This window comes from Carcharodon carcharias, chromosome 5, assembly GCF_017639515.1.
Source record: "Carcharodon carcharias isolate sCarCar2 chromosome 5, sCarCar2.pri, whole genome shotgun sequence".
Classification (NCBI taxonomy): Eukaryota; Metazoa; Chordata; class Chondrichthyes; order Lamniformes; family Lamnidae; genus Carcharodon; species Carcharodon carcharias.
Window position 1 is genome coordinate 89414844 of NC_054471.1, and position 21759 is coordinate 89436602.

At 45.0% G+C, this 21759-nt stretch overlaps 1 protein-coding gene across 1 annotated transcript in view; it reads right to left on the bottom strand.

Moving 5' to 3' along the window:
* The window catches only part of LOC121278230 (regulating synaptic membrane exocytosis protein 1-like), a 332771-nt gene that overhangs the window by 287473 nt on the left and 23539 nt on the right, over nucleotides 1-21759 (bottom strand). Inside the window, exon 2 of the mRNA XM_041188450.1 lies at nucleotides 15427-15668. Coding sequence (XP_041044384.1) covers nucleotides 15427-15652 — 226 coding nt within the window. The 5' untranslated portion in view covers nucleotides 15653-15668. The remainder of the gene's footprint in view (nucleotides 1-15426; nucleotides 15669-21759) is intronic.

A 21759-nucleotide genomic window follows, 5' to 3' on the forward strand; every position in this document is an offset into this window, starting at 1 on the left:
TGTTGTCAGTCAATAAACACTGTGCGAAAATTTCCTCTGGTCATTCTATGTTACATTAGTGTAACAAACAGCGGGAAGCTTTCCTCTGGCCGCGGTCTTTATCGCCAGTGTAAAAAACACAGCAGGAAGTATTCCACTGGTCACTGTGTGTGTCGTCACTGCAACAAACATAGCGAGAATATTTCCAGTGGTTTCTGAGTATGTCGTCAGCAAAACAAATACAGTGGGAAGATTTCCTCTGGTCACTGTGTCTATCATCAGTGTAACAACACAGCGGGAAGATTTTCTCTGGTCACTGTGTGAGTCGTCACTGTAGCAAACACAGGGGGAAGATATCCTCTGCTCACTCTATGTGTCGTCAGTGCAATAACCACAGTGGTAGATTTACACTGGTCACTGTAAGTGTTGTCAGTGTAACAAACATAGCAGGAAGGTTTCCTCTGGTCACTGTGTGTGTCATCAGCGTAACAAACACGGCGGCAAGATTTCCTCTGCTCACTGTTTGTGTTGTCAGTGCAATAAACACTGTGCAAAGATTTCCTCCAGTCACTGTGTGTGCCGTCAGCACTACAAACACAGCGGGTAGATTTCCTCTACTAATTGTCTGTGTGGTCATGTAACAAACATAGCGGGAAGATTTCCTCTGGTCACTGTACGTATTATCAGTGAAACAAACACATTGGGAAGATTTCATTGGGTCACTGTATGTGTCATCACTGTAACAAACACAGAGGTAAGGTTTCCTCTTTTCATTGTGTGTGTCATCAGTGTAAAAAACACAGCGGGATGATTTCCACTGGACACTGTTATGTGCCATCACTGCAACAAACACGTGGAGATGATTTTATCTGGTCACTGTATGTGTCGTCAGTGTACGAAACCCAGCAGGAAGATTTACGCTGGTCACTGTATGTGTCGTCAGTGTAACAAACACACAGGGAAGATTTCCTCTGTTTTGTGTGTGTGTCATCAGTGTAACAAACACAGAGGGAGGATTTCCTCTGGTCATCGCGGGTTTTGTCAGTGCAACAAACATGGCAGGAAGATTTCCTCTGGTTACTGTGTGTCGTCAGAGTAACAAACACAGAGGGAGGATTTCCTCTGGTCACTGCGTGTGTCGTCAGTGTAACAAACGTGGCAGGAAGATTTCCTCTGGTCACTGTATGTGTGGTCATGTCACAAACACAGCAGGAAGATTTCCTCTGGTCTCTGTGTGTGTCATCAGTGTAACAAACAGAACGGGAAGATTTCCTCTGTTCTCTGTGTGTGTTGTCAGTGTAGCAAACACAGTGGGAAGATTTTCTCTGGTCACTGTGTGTGTCGTCACTGCAACAAACATAGCGAGAATATTTCCACTGGTTTCTGTGTATGTCGTCAGCAAAACAAATGCAGTGGGAAGATTTCCTCTGGTCACTGTGTGTGTTGTCATTGTAACAAGCACAGCTGGAAGATTTCCAATGGACACTTTGTCTGTCATCAGTGTAACAAACACAGACGGAAGATTCCCTCTTGTCAATGTGTCTGTCATCAGTGTAACAACACAGAGGGAAGATTTCCCCTGGCACTGCGTGAGTCGTCACTGTAACAAACAAAGGGGCAAGAATTCCTCTGGTCACTCTATGTGTCGGCAGTGCAATAACCACAGCGGTAGATTTACACTGGTCTCGTTAAGTGTCGTCATTGTAATAAGCACAGCGGGAAGGTTTCCTCTGGTCACTGTTTGTGTCGGCAGCATAACAAACACAGGGGGAAGATTTTGTCTGGTCACTCTATGTGTCATCAGTGCAATAAACACAGTGCAAAGATTTCCTCCGGTCACTATGTGTGCCATCAGCACTACAAACAAAGCGGGAAGATTTCCTCTTCTAAATGTATGTGTGGTCATGTAACAAACACAGCAAGAAGATTTCTTCTGGTCACTGTATCGGACATCAGCATGACAAACACAGTGGGGAGATTTCCTCTGGTCACTGTATCTGTTGTCAGCATTACAAACACAGGGGGAAGATATCCTCTGGTAATGGTGTATGTCGGCAATGTAACAAACACAACAGGAGGATTTCCTCTGTCCACTGTAGGTGTCGTCAGTGTAATAAACACAGTGGGAAGATTTACACTAGTCACTGTATGTGTCGTTAGTTTAACAAACACAGTGGGAAGATTTTCTCTGGTCACTGTGTGTGTCGTCACTGCAACAAACATAACAAGAATATTTCCACTGGTTTCTGTGTATGTCGTCAGCAAAACAAATGCAGTGGGAAGATTTCCTCTGGTCACTGTGTGTGTTGTCATTGTAACAAGCACAGCTGGAAGATTTCCAATGAACACTTTGTCTGTCATCAGTGTAACAAACACAGACGGAAGATTTCCTCTGGTCAGTGTGTCTGTCATCAGTGTAACAACACAGTGAGAAGATTTCCTCTGGTCACTGCGTGAGTCGTCACTGTAACAAACAAAGGGGCAAGAATTCCTCTGGTCACTCTATGTGTCGGCAGTGCAAAACCACAGCGGTAGATTTACACTGGTCTCGTTAAGTGTCGTCATTGTAATAAGCACAGCGGGAAGGTTTCCTCTGGTCACTGTTTGTGTCAGCAGCATGACAAACACAGTGGGGAGATTTCCTCTGGTCACTGTATCTGACGTCAGCATTACAAACACAGCGGGAAGATATCCTCTGGTAATGGTGTATGTCGGCAATGTAACAAACACAACAGGAGGATTTCCTCTGTCCACTGTATGTGTCGTCAGTGTAATAAACACAGTGGGAAGATTTACACTGGTCACTGTATGTGTCGTTAGTTTAACAAACACAGCGGGAAGATATCCTCTGGTCACTGTGTTTGTAATCATTCCAACAAACATAACAGGAATATTTCCGCTGGTCCCGATATGTGTCGCCAGTGTAACAAACACAGGGAAGATTTCCTCTGGTCACTGTATGTGGCATCACTGTAACAAACACAGAAGGAAGATTTCATCTCGTCACTGTGTGAGTCTTCAAGGTAACAAGCACAGCAGGAGGATTTCCTGGGGTCACTGTGCGAGTCGTCAGTGTAACGAACACAGAGGGAAGATTTCCGCTGGTCACTGTTTGTGTCGGCAGTGTAACAAACACAAGAGGAAGATGTCCTCTGGTATCTATGCGTGTTGTCAGCATAACAAACACAGCAGGAAGATTTCCTCTGCTCACTGTGTGTGGTATCACAGTTACAAACACAAGGGGAAGTTTTCATCTGGTCACTGTGTGTGTCGTAATCACAACAAACACAGCGAGGGGATTCCCTCTGCTCACTGTACGTGTTGTCAGTCAATAAACACTGTGCGAAAATTTCCACTGGTCATTCTATGTTACATTAGTGTAACAAACAGCGGGAAGCTTTCCTCTGGCCGCGGTCTTTATCGCCAGTGTAAAAAACACAGCAGGAAGTAGTCCACTGGTCACTGTGTGTGTCGTCACTGCAACAAACATAGCGAGAATATTTCCAGTGGTTTCTGTGTCGTCAGTCAATAAACACAGTGCGAAAATTTCCTCTGGTCATTGTATGTTACATTAGTGTAACAAACGGCAGGAAGCTTTCCTCTGGCCACGGGGTGTATCGTCAATGTAACAAACACAGTGAGAAGATTTCCTCTGGTCACTGTATATGTCGTCAGCATTACAAACACAGCGGGCAGCTATCCTCTGGCCACTGTATGTGTGGTCATGTTACAAACAGAGTGGGAAGATTTCCTCTGATCACTGTTTGTGTCGTCAGTGTAACAAACACAATGGGAAGGTTTCCTCTCGTCACTATATCTGTCATCAGCATGAAAAACACAGCGGACAGATTTCCTCTGGTCACTGTGTGTGTGGTCAGTTTAACGAACGCAGCGGGAAGATTTCCTCTGGTCACTGCGTGAGTCGTTACTGCAACAAACACAGAGGGCAGATTTCCTCTGGTCATTCTGTGTGATGTCAGTGCAATAAACATGGTGGTAGGTTTACACTAGTCACTGATATGTGTCGTCAGTGTAACAAACAGAGAGGGAAGATATCCTCTGGTCACTGTATGTGACATCACTGTAACAAACTCAGAAGGAAGATTTCATCTCATCACTGTGTCCGTCATCAAGGTAACAAACACAACAGGAGGATTTCCTCCGGTCACTGTGTGTGCAGTCAGCATTACAAACACAGAAGGAAGATTTCATCTCGTCACTGTGTGTGTCGTCAAGTTAACAAACACAGCAGGAGGATTTCCTCCGGTCACTGTGTGTGCAGTCAGCATTACAAACACAGAAGGAAGATTTCATCACGTCACTGTGTGTGTCGTCTAGGTAACAAACACAGCGGGAGGATTTCCTCTGGTCGCTGTGTCTGTCGTCAAGATAACAAACACAGCTGGAGGATTTCCTCTGGTCACTGTGCGAATCGTCAGTGTCACAAAAATAGAGGGAAGATTTCCTCTGGTCTCTGTGTGTGTCATCAGTGTAAGAAACACAGCGGGAAGATTTCAGCTGGTCACTGTATGTGCCAGCAGTGTAACTAACACAGCGGGAAGTATTCCACTGGTCACTGTGTGTGTCGTCACTGCAACAAATGTAGCAAAAATATTTCCACTGGTTTCTGTGTATGTCATCAGCAAAACAAACACATGGGGAAGATTTCCTCTGTTCACTCTGTGTGTCGTCAGTGCAATAAGCAAAGCGGTAGATTTACACTGGTCACTGTACATGTCGTCAGTGTAACAAACATAGCGGGAAGATTTCCTCTGGTCATTGTATCGGATGTCAGCATGACAAACACAGTGGGGAGATTTCCTCTGGTCACTGTATCTGTCGTCAGCATTACAAACACAGCGGGAAGGTATCATTTGGTCAGTGTATGTGTGGTCAGTGTAACAAACACAGTGGAAAGATTTCCTCTGGTCTCTGTGTGTGTCGTCAGTGTAACGAACACAGCGGGAAGATTTCCTCTGGTCACTGTATGTAACGTCAGTATAACAAACACAGTGTGAAGGATTCCTCTGCTCACTGTATGTGTGGTCATGTTACAAACAGAGCGGAAAGATTTCCTCTCATCACTGTTTGTGTCGTCAGTGTAACGTACACAGCGGGAAGATTTCCTCTAGTCATTGCGTGAGTCGTTACTGCAACAAACACGGGGGAAGATTTCCTCAGGTCATTCTATGTGCTGTTAGTGCAACAAACACGGTGGTAGGTTTACATTGGTCACTGTATGTGTCGTCAGTCTAACAAACATAGTGGGAAGGTCACTGTGTGATTCATCAGTGCAACAAACAAAACAGGACGATTTCCTCTGGTAATTGTGTATGTCATCAATGTAACAAATACAACAGGAAGATTTCCTCTGTCCACTGTATGTGTCGTCAGTGTAATAAACACAGTGGGAAGATTTACACTGGTCACTATATGTGTCACCAGTGTAACAAACACAGAGGGAAGATTTCCTCTGGTCATTGTATGTGGCATCACTGTAACAAACACAGAAGGAAGATTTCACCTTGTCACTTTGTGTGTTGTCAAGGTAACAAAAACAGAAGAAAGATTTCCTCTGGTCACTGTGTGTGTTGTCAGCGTAAGAAACACAGCGGGAAGATTTCCGCTGGTCACTGTTTGTGTCGGCAGTGTAACAAACACAAGGGGAAGATGTCCTCTGGTATCTGTGTATGTTGTCAGCATAACAAACACAGCGGGAAGATTTTCTCTGCTCACTGTGTGTGGTATCACAGTTACAAACACAAGGGGAAGTTTTCATCTGGTCACTGTGTGTGTCGTAATCGTAACAAACACAGTGGAAAGATTCCCTCTGCTCACTGTATGTGTCGTCAGTCAATAAACACAGTGCGAAGCTTTCCTCTGGCCACGGGGTTTATTGTCAGTGGAACAAGCACAGTGAGAAGATTTCCTCTGGTCACTGTATCGGACATCAGCATGACAAACACAGCGGGAAGATTTTCTCTGGTCACTGTATGTGTGGTCAGTGTAACAAACAGAGCGGGAAGATTTCCCCTGGTCTCCATGTGTATTGTCAGTGTAACAAACACAAGGGGAAGATTTCCTCTGGTATCTGTGTGTGTCGTCAGTGTAAGAAACACAGCGGGAAGATTTCCGCTGGTCACTGTATGTGTCGGCAGTGTAACAAACACAGCGGGAGGATTTCCTCTGGTCATTGTGTATGTTGTCAGTGTAGCAAACAAAAGGGGAAGATTTCCTCTGGTATCTGTGTGTGTTGTCAGCATAACAAACACAGCGGAAAGATTTCCTCTCGTCACTGTGTGGGGTATCACTGTTACAAATACAGGGGGAAGTTTTCATCTGGTCTCTGTGTGTGTCATAATCATAACAAACAGAGCGGGAAGATTCCCTCTGCTCACTGTATGTGTCGTCAGTCAATAAACACAGTGCAAAAATTTCCTCTGGTCATTGTATGTTACATTAGTGTAACAAACTGCGGGAAGCTTTCCTCTGACCACGGGCTCTATCATCAGTGTTACAAACACAGCGGGAAGTATTCCACTGGTCACCGTGTGAGTCGTCACTGCAACAAACGTAGGAAGAATATTTCCACTGGTTTCTGTATATGTCGTCAGCAAAACAAATACAGTGGGAAGATTTCCTCTGGTCACTGTGTGTGTTGTCATTGTAACAAACACAGCTGGAAGATTTCCGATGGACACTGTGTCTGTTATCAGTGTAACAAACACAGGGGGGTAGATTTCCTCTGGTCAATGTGTCTGTGATCAGTGTACAACACAGTGGGAAGATTTCGTCTGGTCACCGTGTGTGGTATCACTGTAACATACAGTGGGAAGTTTTCATCTGGTCACTGCGTGAGTCGTCACTGTAATAAACACAGGGGGAAGATTTCATCTGCTCACTGTGTGTGTCTTCAGTGTAAAACACACAGCAGGAAGATTTCATTGTGTCATGTGTGTGTCGTCAGCGTAACAAACACAGTGGGAAGATTTCCTCTGGTCTCTATGTGTGTCGTCAGTGTAACAAACACAGTGGGAAGATTTCCTCTGGCCACTGTACGTGCCGTCAGTGTAATAAACACAGTGGGAAGATTTACACTGGTCACTGTGTTTGAAATCAGTGCAACAAACACAGCGGGAAGATTTCCTCTGGTCACTGTATATGGCATCACTTTACCAAACACAGAGGGAACATTTCATTTCGTCAATGTGTGTGTCGGCAGCATTACAAACACAATGGGAACATTTCTGCTGGTCCCTACATGTGTCGTCAGTCTAACAAACACAGTGGGAATATTTCCTATGGTCACTGTATATGGCATCAGTGTAATAAACACTGAGGGAACATTTCATTTTGTCACTGTGTGTGTCGTCAAGGAAAAAAAACACGGCGGGAGGATTTCCTCTGGTCAGTGTGTGTCATCAGCATTACAACCACAGCTGGATGATTTCCTCTGGTCAATGTGTGAGTCGTCAGTGTAACAAAAACAAGGAAAGATTTCCTCTGGTCACTGTGTGTGTCATCAGTATAATGAACACAGCGGGAAGATTTACGCTGGTCACTATATGTGTCACCAGTGTAACAAACACAGCAGGAAGATTTCTTCTGGTCACTGTGTGTGTGTCGTCGGTGTAAAAAACACAGCGGAAAGATTTACACTGGTCACTGTATGAGTCGTCAGTGTAACACACACAGAGGGAATATTTTGTCTGGTCATTGTGTGTCATCAGTGCAATAAGAACAGTGGGAAGATTTATAATGATACTTTGTGTGTCGTCGGTGTAATATGGTTTTCTTCAAAATAATCAGAATTTGACCAAAACCTCTGAGCAGTACTAGCAATGAAGAAAATTTCAAAGGACGTAGAGTGAGAGCATTGCAGATGCTCTAAATTTAATATTCCAAAGTTCTCCTGATTCAGCAATTAGATTCAAAAGCTGTGCCATGTTACTTTGCTATTTTAGAGAGGTGAGAACAGGGGAAAATAGAGAATTATAGACGTTAATCTTTGTCAAAAACTCACTAGACTAGAATTAATAGAACCTCTTGAAAATTTTTAGGCCAGCATCTTCCGTTCGGCAAGCAGGGGCGGGTCCTGCTCACTGATGCATAAAATGACACGGGGATACGTCGGGCATGCTCCTTGATGTCACTTAGATTGTCAGTTTGGCAGGCACGCATCTGACTCAGCTGCAGGCCCGCCAACCTGTCAATGGTCTATTATGGCCATTAAAAAACCAACTGGGCTCATTAATGGACCTGCCGATCCAACCTTAAGGTTGGCGGGCAAGCTGGGAGCCCAGGCGGACTTGTGAAGAAACATGAAACCTCATCCACGGGCATGAAGTTATGGACATGGCAGGGGAAATTTTATCTTAATCTTTATTCAAAGTTTTAAATCAAAGCCGATCTCGCTGAGGTAGCACTTAGCCTCAGGGAGATCTGCGCGCTTTTTTGCGTGCACGCGCAGAAGAGCGCACTCCCGGCTGAGGGAATCCCACCCCGCCCCGGGAGTGCATAGCGCTTTCTGCTGCACGTCATGTTTAATTGGCCCACCCTTGTAAAATGGTGGTGCGCCCCAACTGGGGGGGGGCGCCGATCGGAAGCCCGCCCGCTCGTGCCCGCTCCGGCACTCCCCCCCACCACCCCCAACAGGGGGAAAATGTTGCCCTTATTCAATAGAGAGGCCCAGCATGGATTTATAAAGGGTAGCTTTATTTTGAAGAGGTGACTAAGCATTGGACTAAAGAATTTCTACACGTAATTTATATGGACTTTCAGTCGGCATTTGATAAAATTCCTCATAAGAGACTATTAGCTAAATTTCATGGGATTTAGGTAAATTATTGGCCTGATTAGGAAATGGGCTGAGCGGCATGAGACAAAGTAAAGATAATGGGCAGGTACTCTAATTGGCAGGTTGAGACAAATAGCTCCCCCAATGATCTGTGTTGGGGCCCCCAACTATTTACTAACAACTTAGATGTTGGATTAGAAAGACACATATCTAAATTTGTCCATGACACAAAGATAGGTGACATCGTAAATAGTGGAGGTAGAAGTGTAAAATTACAAAAATATTGATGGTTGAGTGAATGAGCAAAACTGTAGCAAATGGATTTCAATGTAGGCAAATGTAAGGTCATCCAGTTTGAACCTAAAAAGGTTAAACAAGGAACTTTTGAAATGGTGAAAAGCTAGAAATAGTGGAGGCCCAAAGAGACTTAGAGGCACAGGTGCATAGATTATTAAAATGTCCTGAACAGGTACAGAAAAATATCAAAAAGGCTAATGGAATGCTGGCCTTTATTTCCAGAGGACTTGAATGCTTCTGCAATACAATTTTATCCTTCACAATTCAAAGTACTGGTTAGACCACACCAGGAGCTTTTGGAGCTCTTTAGTAGCCTGGGTCTAATTTTAAAATTATACCCCCTAGTTCTGGACTCCCCAACTAGAGCACCATATTTTCTGAAGGACCTCGGGGAAGCGTGCAGCTTAGATTTACCAAAATGATACCTGGACTCCAAGGTTAAATTATGGGCAGAATTTAGCCCATGTCGGGTGGGTCGGCAAGCCAACCGCCGCCCACGATCAGGGCCAGAACGCAATTTCATGCTGGCAAGCCAATTAAGGCCCACCCAGCATGAAACACATGAGGGCTGGGGGGGTTGGACGAAAGGGTGAGTGCGAGCTTCACAAGTGCGTGCTGCAGAATCTCCCTGAGGCAGCTCTATGCTGCACGTGTTTTTAAAATAAAAATTAAGAATTGAAAAACGTAACAAAACATGTTCCCCCCTGTGACTTTGTCACATGAGCAGGGACATGTTATGAATTAAATTTTAAAACATTTATTTGATTTTTATTTGCTTTTGGAAACCTCATCCCGTCCATGAACAAGATTTCCAAAAAAATGCAAAGGATGGACGGGCTGTGAAAAATTTAACTTAATTGATCCTTTAAGGGTCTTAACAGGCCTTTCAATTGTCAGTGGGTGCGCTGCCAACTCTGATGGGCACCTGCTGACCAAACTATCGCGTAACTGTGCATTGATGTCGGACGCTTGCCCGACGTCAACACGTGTCATTCCACGCTCGAGCGGGTCGGGCGCGCGCTCGCCTGCCAAGCTAAAAATTTTGCCCTTTGTACAGGGATTACACCAACTAGGAATGTTTTCCCTAGAATACAGAAGTTAAGGGATAAGTTGATTGAAGTTTTCAAGATGTTAGGGGAACAGATAGAATAGATAAGGGGAAACCTTTTCACTAGTTGGTGAATCAAGAACTAGGGGCTATAGTTTAAAAATAAGATCCAGGCCGCTCAAGAATAAAATGAGGAAACACTTCTACAGGTTGACAGAAGTTTGGAACTCTCTTCTGCACACGCAGCAATTGATGTTAGATCAATAGTTAATTTTAAATCCGAGATTAATAGAGGTTTGTTAATCAAAAGTACTAATGGATGTGCCACAAAGGTGTATGGAGTTAGGTCACAGGTCAGCCATGATCTCATTAAGTGGCAATACAGGCTTAAGGGGCTGAAGAGCCTCCTCCTGTTGTTGCGTTCCTCAAAAAGTTTCATCATACCTCAATATGAAATTTCATTAAAAAAAAAATGTGCAAAAAACAGGGAAAATACCCCAATTTGAAGAAAAACTAGTATACCACAAAGTAAAAGCTTTAGCCCAAAATTTATGAGCCAGCCACTGGCCTCGAAGAAAGCTGTTCACAAAGGTCTAGTGAACTTTATAGCATTGATTCCCCTCTTACAACATCAGTTCCAAACTGGGGTTCTCAGGTGTCCCGGAAGAGTGAAATCATCAAGCAGGCTGAGCAGCCAATAATATTAAAGAATTCTCACAGACTGCAAATCAGAAAGTGAAACACATTTATCATCCTTCATATATAATTACAGTTCCTCCATCAGCATTGAGTCAATATTCTGGAGTTCCCTTCCTGTAGGAGTCCCATCAGGACCAGTTTGTGTAATAAATCATTTACAGCAGACAGTATAGTAAGTAATTAAAGGGCAGAGACAATGTTGAACCCATTTAGGATCAGCAGTTATCACTGTGAGAACTTGCTGGAGGCAAGGAATGAGAAAGGTGCAATAACATTGATTGGTGTATGTAGAGAAACAAATTTGCAAAGAAATTACGGTGAAGTGCAGGAATTATAGAATAATCATAACGGAGGACTTCAATAATCCAAATACAGACTGGGATAGGGATAGTGCCAAAGAACAAGAGGGACAAGGCTTCCTGGAATGTGTTTGAGATAATTTTCTGCAGCAGTATCGGCACCCCGAATTGGGGGCATGCCGCCATTTTATGTGGGCAGGTCAATTAAGACCCACCCAGCGTGATGTCTGCACAAGAGCGCTACATGCTCCCTGCTCCCTGTGCGGGTGACGGGGGTGGGGGGAATCCCTAAACCTGAGAGTGTGCTTTTTTGAGTATGCACAAGGAAGAGCGAACTCATTTCCCTGAGGCTCAGGGAGATCAGCTCTAATGTACAAATTATTTAAAAAAGACAAAAAAATTCCCTGACACTGTCACATGAGTTGGGGCATGTCCATAACTTTTTTAAAAACTTTAATTAAATTTTTTAAAACCTACCGTGGATGAGGTTTCATGCTTTTTCTAATTCCTGCCAGAGCTCCTGGCCTGCCTGCCCCAGTTAAGGTTGGACGGGCAGGTCCATTAATTAGTTCTATGACTCTGTCAATGGCCTCAGTTGGTTGATTTTGCTGAGCCCCCGCTGAGCTGAAAATTTAAACGGGGCGTGGTGACGTCAGGAGTTCCACCCGACATCACTGCACATCATTTTATGTGTCGGCGAGCAGAACCTGGCCCTTCTCACTGATGGGAAAATCCTGCCCTGTGGTTCCAGTCCAACGAGAGGACATGCACTTTTGGACCTGGTTCTGGGGAATAAGTTGGTCCAAGTGGATCAAATATCAGTGGGAGAGGCTCTAGGGAACAGTGGCCATTATATCATCAGGTTTAGGTTGGCTATGGAAAAGGACAAGAAACAGTCCAGAACAGGGATAATTAATTGGGGGAAAGCCAACTTCTACGGGATGAGAATGCATCTGAGTCGAGTGAGTGGGAATCAAATGTTGGCAGAAAAGACAGTGGCTGAACAATGGGCTACCTTCAAAGATAAAGTATTGCAGGCAATGTCAAGGTATATTCCCTTGAAGGGGAAAGGTTGGACACATAAATCCAGAGCACCCTGGATCAGGAGAGAAATAGAGGTAAAGATGAAAAGGAAGAAGTATGTGTACAATGTCAAGTAGAAAATACAATGGAAAATCAGACTGTATATAGAAGGACCAGAGGGGAAGTGAAGAAATTAATAAGAAAAGCAAGGAGAGAGCATGAAGAGAGGCTGGCAGCTAATATAAAAGGGAATCCCAATATCTTCTATAAGCATGTAAAAAATAAAAGGGTGGTAAAGAAAGAGTAGGGCCGATTAGGGCCAAAAAAGGGGACTTGCATGTGGAGGCTGGAGAAATAGCAGAGGTATTGAACGAGAACTTTGGATCCGTCTTTAAAAAGGAAGAAGATGCTACCCAGGCCGAGGTGAGGGAGAAGGTAACTGGTACACTCAGAGAATATGCAATTGAGATGGCGGAGATTTTAGAAAGGCTATCTTTCCTTAAAATAGATGAGGTACCAGTACCGGATGAGATGCATCCAAGAGTACTGAGGGAAATGAGAGTGGAAATTGCAGCAGCACTCATGATAATCTTCCAATCTTCCTCAAACACAGTGGCAGTACCAGAGGGCTGGAGAAAGGGATGCAAGGATAAAGCCGGCAACTACAGACCAGTCAGTTTGACCTCAGTGGTAGTGAAACTTCTGGAAACTATAGTATGGGATAAAATCAGTAACCACTTAGACAAGTGCAGGATAATTAAGGAAAGCCAGCATGGATTCATCAAGGAAAATAATGTTTAACTAACTTGCTGGAGTCTTTTGAGGAGGTAACAGAGAAGGTTGATAAGGGAAACACTGTTGATGCGGTGTATATGGATTTTCAAAAGGCTTTTGATACAGTGCCAAACAACAAATTTGTGAGCAAAATTCTAGGTCATGGAATAAAAGGGAAAGTCGGCACTTAGAGAAGAAATTGGCTGAATGACAGGAAACAGAGAATAGTGATAAATGGTTGTTTTTTCAGATTGGAAGAAGGTTTGAAATGGAGTTCCCCAGGGGTCAGTGTTGGGACCTTGGCTCTTCCTGATATATATTAATGGCCTTGACTGTGGTGTGCAGAACATGATTTCAAAATTTGCAGATGATAGGAAGATTGAAAATGTTGTCAACTGTGATGGGGATATTCTTGAACTTCAAAAGAACATAGACATGTTGGTGGATTGGGCAGATAAGTGGCAGATGAAATTCAATGCAGAGAAGTGTGAAGTGATTTGCTTTGGCAGGAAAGATATGATGAGACAGTATAAAATAAAGCGAGAGCCTCCAGAGGAGGTGCAGAAATAGAGGTACCTCAGTGTGTATGTGCATAGGTCTTTGAAGGTGGCAGGGCATGTTGAGAGAGCAGTTAATAAAACATATAGTATCTTAGGCTTTATTAATAGGGGCATTTAGTACAAGAGTAAGGAGGTCATGTTGAACTTGTATAAGACACTAGTTAGGCCTCATCTGGAGTACTGCATACAGCTCTGGGCGCCATAATTGAGGAAGGATGTGAAGGCACTGGAGAGAGTACAGAAAAAATTCACAAGAACGATTTCAGAGATCAAGACCTATAGCTATGAGTATAGATTGGAGAGGTTGGGACTCTTTTCCTCTGAGAAAAGGGGGCTGAGGAGAGACTTGATAGAGGTATTCAAGGTCCTGAGGGTTATTGCCAGGGTAAATAGTGAGAAACTTTTCCCACTCAAGAGAACTAGAGGGCACAGATTCAAAATAATTGGCAAAAGGAGTACACGTGATGTGAGGAAAAATCTTTTCAGCCAGAGGGTGGTTGGAATCTGGAACAAACTTCCTGAAAGGGTGGTGGAGGCAGGTCCAATCAAGCTGTTCAAAAGGGAAGTGGATTGCTATCTGAAAAGAGAGAATGGGCAAGGTTATAGGGATAAGGCAGGGGAGTGGGGCTAGGTAGAAGGCTGTTTCAGAGAGCCAGTGCAGACTCAATGGGCTGAAATGCCTCCTTCTGCTCTGTAAAGATTCTGTGATACTATGTTATTCATGAAAGACTGAAGCAACAAAAGAAATACATGCTTCAGCCTTTCTGGGAAATCTATGCTGTGTTCACTCTGAGGCCAATACATCCTCCCTAAAATGTGGCCTTCTAGTTGGGGAGTCTACAAATTGGGGGTGTAGTCTAAAAATTAAAGCGAGGCCTCTCAAGAGCTCCCAGTGCTCCAGGTGTGGTCTAACCACAGCTATAAGGCTGAAGCATGAAAACCATGGCCCTGTATTCTAGTTTTCTAAATATAAAGGGCAGCATTCCATTAGCCTTCTTGGTTACTTCCCGTGCCTGTTCATGATATTTTAAATGATCTGTGAACCTTGACCTCCATTGTTTCTAGCTTTCCAACATTTAGAAGATTATGAAAGGGATTACAGTGGACCCTGATCATGTCCTGTACTTGATTGCCATGTTATGGCTCACAAGACAGAAAATCGTGTTTGTAAAATGAAATTAAAAGGTGCCAACTTGGAGATTCTTTCAAAACATACTTATTGTAAAAATGATGAATGGGTTTGGTTGCATGAATATTACTACTAAATAAAAGGCTACAACTAGATCTTGCTTATAATATTTTGCTATGCTCCTTTCCTGGTTTGTGTTCTCATTATGCTGCTCTGCAATCTGCACTCCTATCTAACGAGGCTACATCACAAAAATTTCCCTTCATCACTTTTCAGGTTTCAAAATATAAATCCTGAGGCATAACATTTCTTTTGTAATAAATCCATTTTACTGTTAAATGCATAAGAGGACAGTTCATTGCCAAACTAAAGAACTATTCATTAAAACCAGGGAGGTCTCATGCACTATCAGAGAGATTAGGGCTTTAGACTATAAAGATTAGAACTCAATTGGAATTCAATGATACAGACCAAGGCAGGTGATCCAGGTTAGATCCCTGTGCTTATTTAGTTAATCAATTAAAACAGGGGTATCAATGGAGGATCAACACAATGACTTTCAGCTTAACCTGCCCTAAAGATGTGATCTGACAAAGTTTTCAGTTTATTTCCATTGTAACATTATAGAAGTAGACATAACAATTCAAATATGAACTTGTGTTACACACAAGCTCTGCTAAAATCAGACATAACTATCACCTTCAAAAAATGTATTCAGATGAATAAAACATTGTAATTTACAATGTGACTGTTTTCAGCTGTTACTTTTCAGCTTGTAAAATGGGAAATAATAATGTGTGACCACAAAATTGAACACTCACCAGTCTGGCTGAGCTGAGATGTGCTTCTACTCCTTCTTGTCAATCCAACAATAGCTACCATTTTGGCACCCAGGCTTGACCTTCGCTTTTTGCCTCCTGATCCTATTGTTCCCACAGCAGTATCCGACTGACTGCCATCGTTATTTTCCAGGCTATACATCTCCTCACTTACACTTGTGCTCTTCATAATATTTCGCCCTGACGTCCCCATTTGTCTGCTTTGCATTTTAGAGGTAAATGCACTTTTTTCCACAACCAATTCATCATGGGAAAACATGAAAAGGGAAAAAAACAAATTAAAAATAAATTGGTACACTTTGCCTTAAATCATAATCCTGCATTGAAATAAAAACAAAGCTTTTATACCCCCAAGTTTCTGTGGACCTTGGTTCTGCATGGGTCTGATTTGCTGAGATTTCTTATTAACACTGAGTTTGATGGGATGGAGAGTTTTAACTCAATGAGTCTTGATTCTGAATTTACAGCCTGATAATAAAACTGAAAGACACTTCAAGACGCCCTCTATTTGAAAGGTTGAAATGTTGCTCATTCTGGGATGTAGCCACACAGATGAGCCAGTTTCTCCATTCAACCCAAGTCTATGCTGAGTGAGTTAGTTGCTCCCAGCTGGCTTGCAGTGTTACTCAGACTGGGAAGGGAAAAACAGTGTCAAGGTTCCCACTCCAGATCACTATTAATGCCTCCAACAGGAGCCTTGGACAGTGGGTGAGGATTAGGCATGGCTGTGATGTTCCTCATGTTGGGTACTCTGCCAAGGCTCAAAGACTGGCATCAGCAGGTATATGAGAACCATACCCAGCATGAATCAGCTCCCTCAGGAGAGTAGAGAACAACTTCACAGGTGGCACATTCAAATGTAACATCCACAACTCATCAACAGCTTGAAACCACGATTACATTAACTCAATTACTGTTGAGATATTTTCTGGAAATTGGTGATGACAAAAGCAATTGTCAGGTGTTGGAATGACCATTTGACCAAATACACTACTTCAATATTTCTATCTGACTCCATACTTTGTTCATCTAGACATCAATAATAGGGAATATTCTCTATATATTGGAACCAGTATTAAGGATGAAAAGGTGACTGTGCACTGTGATCGTGATATCTAACTTTCTAGTCAATGACCTAATACTAAACAGTATGGCCCAGATTTCTCATGAAAAAAGAGGAAATAAGTTTATTCCAACCTGTGACAGTTACTGTTTAGTCCAACTGGAAATGGGTCAGTGATTTCATTTCCAAAATTGACATCGTGGAAAATCTTACACTCTTTAATTTTAGATGTCTACCCTGTCTAGTTAGGGTAATGGACCAAAAATAAGCTATGTAATGGAGTTCATGCAATTCTAGAAGTGTAAATATGAAATTGTCATTATGGGTAGTTTGTTACTCATCCCTGTGCGGATTATGATTTCCCATTCTGTAACTTTGACATAATGAAGACTACAGAGAATCATTGAATAATACATCACAGAAGGGGGGGATCCAGCCATTGTATTCGTGCTGGCTCTTTAAAAGAGTTAACTAACTATTTGACTGAGATGTACAAAATTGTGAGGCACCCGATTGGAGTGGATGGGAAGGGCCAATTTACTTTAAGAGAGAGCTCAGGGGTGTAGATTTAAAGTGATTGGTAGAAAGATTAGAGGGGAAATGAGGAAAACATTTTACACCCAGAGGGTTGTGGGGATCTGAAACTCACTGTCTGAAAGGGCAGTAGAGGCAGAAACCCTCAACTCATTATAAAGGTGCCTGGATATGCGCCTGAAGTGCCGTAAACTGCAGGGCTACAGACCAAATGCTGGAATGTGGGATCAAGCTGGGTGGTTCATTTTTCAGCCGGCACAGACACGATGGGCCAAGTGGCCTCTTTCTGAGCCGTAAACTTTCTATGATTCGCCATGTAATTTTTTTTTCCTTTTCGAGTATTATCCAATTCTCTTTTGACAGTTATCATAGAATCTACTTCCATCACCCAGTATACATTGGAACATGTGAACAGGAGGAAGCTATTTAGCTTCTCGAGCCTGTTCCACCATTCAGTAAGATCATGGCTGATCTGTGGCCTCACTCCATAGGCAGGATTTTGAGGTTGTTGGGCGGGCGTGGTGGGCGGGAGCAGCCAGGAAACGGTAGTTTCACACTGGCAGGCCAATTAAGGCCCACCGAGTGTGAAAGGCAGTGTTCCAATGGTTGGGGAATGGTGGGCAGGGGCCTGTTGAATGCCAGGTCCAATGGTAACCCGGCAGCTGGTTTAAAACCGGCACAGTCAGGCCCTGGAAGGCTACCAGTGACAAGGACAGCTCCAGTGTTTTCAGCAGGTGAGTGAAAATTATGGCGAAAAATGCGGGTGCTAACACCAGGCAGGAGGACAGGTCAGGTGGGCACTTGGCCCCCGGCTTTCTGATGAGTGCCTCACATGCTCCTGGAGGAGGTGGCTGCCAGGAGGGACACCCTTGTCCCCAGAGATGGAAGGAGGAGCCACTGCACCTGACAGAAAGAGCTTGGGAAGAGATGGCAGCGCTGGTCAGCAGCCATGATGTTGTGCAGCGCACCTGGGTCCAGTGCCACAAGAGGTTTAAGGACCTGCGGCATTCAGGAAGGATGAGTACCGTGCCGGCATGGGTCAGTGTGTTGAAATGATAAGGGCTGGCTGTCTCCCCGTGGAGCTCAGGGTGTTTGAATCTGAGTCATTGAGGCCGGAGCTGATCCAGGGGGTGAGCCCTGGCTGCTTGGGCTGAGTGCCTTGTGGCTCGAGGGCCACGACTTGGATGTGCCCTGCAAGGTGCTCCTGAACTGGGGTTGGCCGGGCTACAATGGCGCTGCAGGTACAGAGTGGACTAATCAATGCTTCTCTGTCCTTTCAGGAAAAGACGACCCATAACAACATTGAAAGGCCATGGACTGGTGGAACCTCCAGATCTTATCCAGATACGGGCAGATCACCTTGGAGCTGGAGGCACCATGCACCTCGATCAACCGACCGTGTAGAGACTGTTGTGTCAGACGAAGTGCAGTGCACAGAGGTGAAAAAGTCGGATGCTGCAGTCATTCTTGTGTAGTCTCATCATTGATAAGAGCCTCAAAACTGGGTCCCCATTGATCATTGGAAGACAATGGCACCATGATGCAGATCTCTATTGTCTCACCAGGGTGCCTGGCAGGCACAGTAACAGTGTGATGACTTAAACTAATGACATGTTGTGGTTCTCCCTTAGGTTTGCCACCATGCACCCAATTGCAGCATCCCAAAGACCCACCCCTGACACAAGAGGACCGCCAGGCTCCAGATGCACCTGCATCACAACCGCTCTCTGAACCAGGAACCAGCACAGATACCAGCACCTTGGTGGGCATTAGATCGGCAGCTAGTATCTTGGTGCGCTTTGGTGAGCAGGAGCAGGCAGAGACCGCCCAGGGCGCCGGTAGTGGGAGGACTGCTGGAGACCAGGATGATACTCACTCGAATGCTGACGATGAACCTCTGGAGTCGTCCATTAGGCAACAGATGCTGGATGTCCAGAGGGATGTCCGGGAGAATCTGGTGGAGATCCATGTGGGTATGAGGGTATGCGTGCCATGATATCTGTTGTGGAGTCCATGTGGAGCACAAGCACTGCGTTGACCCTCAAGGCCAAGCACACTGGCTCCTCCATTGAGAGAGTGGCAACTCTCATGGAGAGGCAGCTCCAGGAACAGAATCAGGGGTTCCTGGGATTGTGCTTGGACCTATAAGCCCTCACACAGGCACGAACCTCTGGTGGTCAGTGTATGTGTGGGAGATGGATGAGGCACCCAGTATCCCAGCTAGGTGACCATCCATCAATGGTGAGCAGGGAGATCCAGAGTGACCTCATATCCGCGAGCTGCTTGTCGTCTCTGCGGGCTGCTGTCAAGGCGCTCTGGATGATAGCAGCAGCTTCTCTGCCCCTCTGCCAATGACCGTTGCATCCAATGAGGCTACGGTGACTGGGGAGATTCCAGCTGTGGAGCTGGCTGCTCCCTCTCAGGCGGGGCCAGCACAGGCTCCAGCGGATGACCGCAAAGGTCATCAAGGTCAACAAGACAGAAGAGTCAGTAGGCTGTCCCCATTGCCGGTACCAGCGAAGGGGGGGTGGGTGCAGGGGGCACAAAGATGTAGCACCCATAAAGGTACGTTTAAGGGACCATGAGCACAAGAGGGGCTGGTCAGGTGGTCTTCTGGTCTGTAATATTTTGTTTATGTTCAACTGGTCTGGGGTTGAAGACCAGAGAAGTTTCTGTTAATTTGTTTTGAATGTCAACATGAGATATATTTTCTTTTGTCACAATGGCCTGAGTATGCTTCATCTTTTTTATTTAATGTGGTGCAGGGTATGCCAGTATGTAATGCTGGACGTGGGCTCGAAACTTAATTGCACAGGCACTGAGTGGACTTTGGGGTCAAAGGAAAGGATCATTTCAGACATCCAGGATGGAGGCAACAGCCCTGGCATGAGGTGGTCGCGGTTATTTGACGGCCTAGCTTAAGGAATATTGGATCAAGGCATCTCTGGTGTCCCTGCCTCCCTGGAGGTTACCGAGGTCTAACTCTATGCCTTCAGCATTCTGCTCATTGTGCTCCTCTTTGGACTCCCTACTGGACTCATCATCATTGGCCTGTGAAGCTGCATCCTCTTCCTCCAGTGGGTCCCCCCTTGCCTGTGCCAGATTGTGGAAAACGCAGCCTGTGACCACTATCAGTGACACCCACTCTGGGGGGTATTGTAGTGTTCCCCCTGAACGGTCCAGGCATCGGAAGCACATCTTCAGAAGACCTGTGGTCCTCTCTGTCACCGCCCTCGTGGAGGCATGGCTCCTGTTGTACCGCTGTTCTGCTTCTGTTCTTGGATGGCAGAGAGGCGTCATGAGCCACCTTTTCAAGGGATAGCCCTTGTCACCCAGCAGCCATCCATCAAGTTGGGCTGGAGCACTGAATAGCCTTGGCACCTGGGAGTGTCTCAGGATGTAAGTGTCATGGGACCTGCCAGGGTACCTTGCACAGACTTGCAGAATCGGCATCCTATGGTCACACAGTAAATGCACATTCATGGAGTGGAATCCCTTCCTGTTGACAAAGGCACCCAGCTGACCCACTGGCCCCTTGATGGCCACATGTGTGCAGTCGATGGCACCCTGGATGTGGGGGAACCCAGCAATCGCTGCATAGCTTCTGGCTCACTCAGCATGGCTGGTCTCGTCTGTACGAAAATGAATGAAAGTCAATGCCCACCTGAACAGAGCTTCTGTCACCAGCTTGACGCAACTGTGGACAGTGATTGGGAGGCTCCATACCGATACCCCATTGACCCCAAGAAAGAGAAGTTGAGGGCCGTTATGACCTTCAGAGCCACTGGCAAAGGGAGCCCATGCACACAATCTGAGGTGATTTCAGGCCCAAGCATCTGACAACTGTAGGTCACGGTCTCCCTTGAGAGGCAGAGCCTCCTTCGGCATTGCACCTTGGACATATTGAGGCAGCTGCATCGCTACCTGTAAATCCTGACAGGATAGTGGCGTCTTCAGTGACCCCTTGCGTTTTGGACTACCTGCTGGCCCTACACCTGCGCCTCTCCTCCCATGGAAGCTGCAGTGGGACACATGGCCTCCTCTTCCTCCTGCCCCTCTCTTCCTCCAAAGTGGAGGTGCCACCAGCAAAGACCACAATCCCCAATACCAGGGTAAGGGAAGGCTCTCTGATATATGGAAGGTTCCACACGGTTTGGATTCTCCAGGGTCCTTGAAGACACCAAGGAGTTCTGAAATGAAGCCTGGAAAAGCTAACAATGAAGCCCTAAACAGAGATGTAGCTGCCATATACCAATATGTCACCAACAGCAAACTACCTACCAAACTCCTCTCTACTCACACTAGCAATGCTGCTAACCCTTTTTATCCCGCCCATGGATGAGGTCTCTGAAAATGTCGGCTGCCCACCTGCCCGTTTTGTCTGTGTGATGAGCACGAAATTGCACAGGCAATGAAAAATCACCTTCAATTGCCTTTTCAATGGCCTTAAATGGGCTTTTAATTAATGATGGGTACAGCTCCGGTACCTGCGCGTGCCCACTGACTGAAATATCACGCGAATGTGTAATGACGTCGAGGCCCTCACTCGACGTCATCACGCGCTATTTTATGATCGAGTGTGTCGTGCACACACATTAATATCTTGGATTAACAGAAATATCAATCTCTGATTAATAATTAATCTAGCATTAATTTCCATTTGCAGAGAGAGTTGCAGACTTCTACCACACTTTGTGTGTACAAGTGTTTCTTAATTT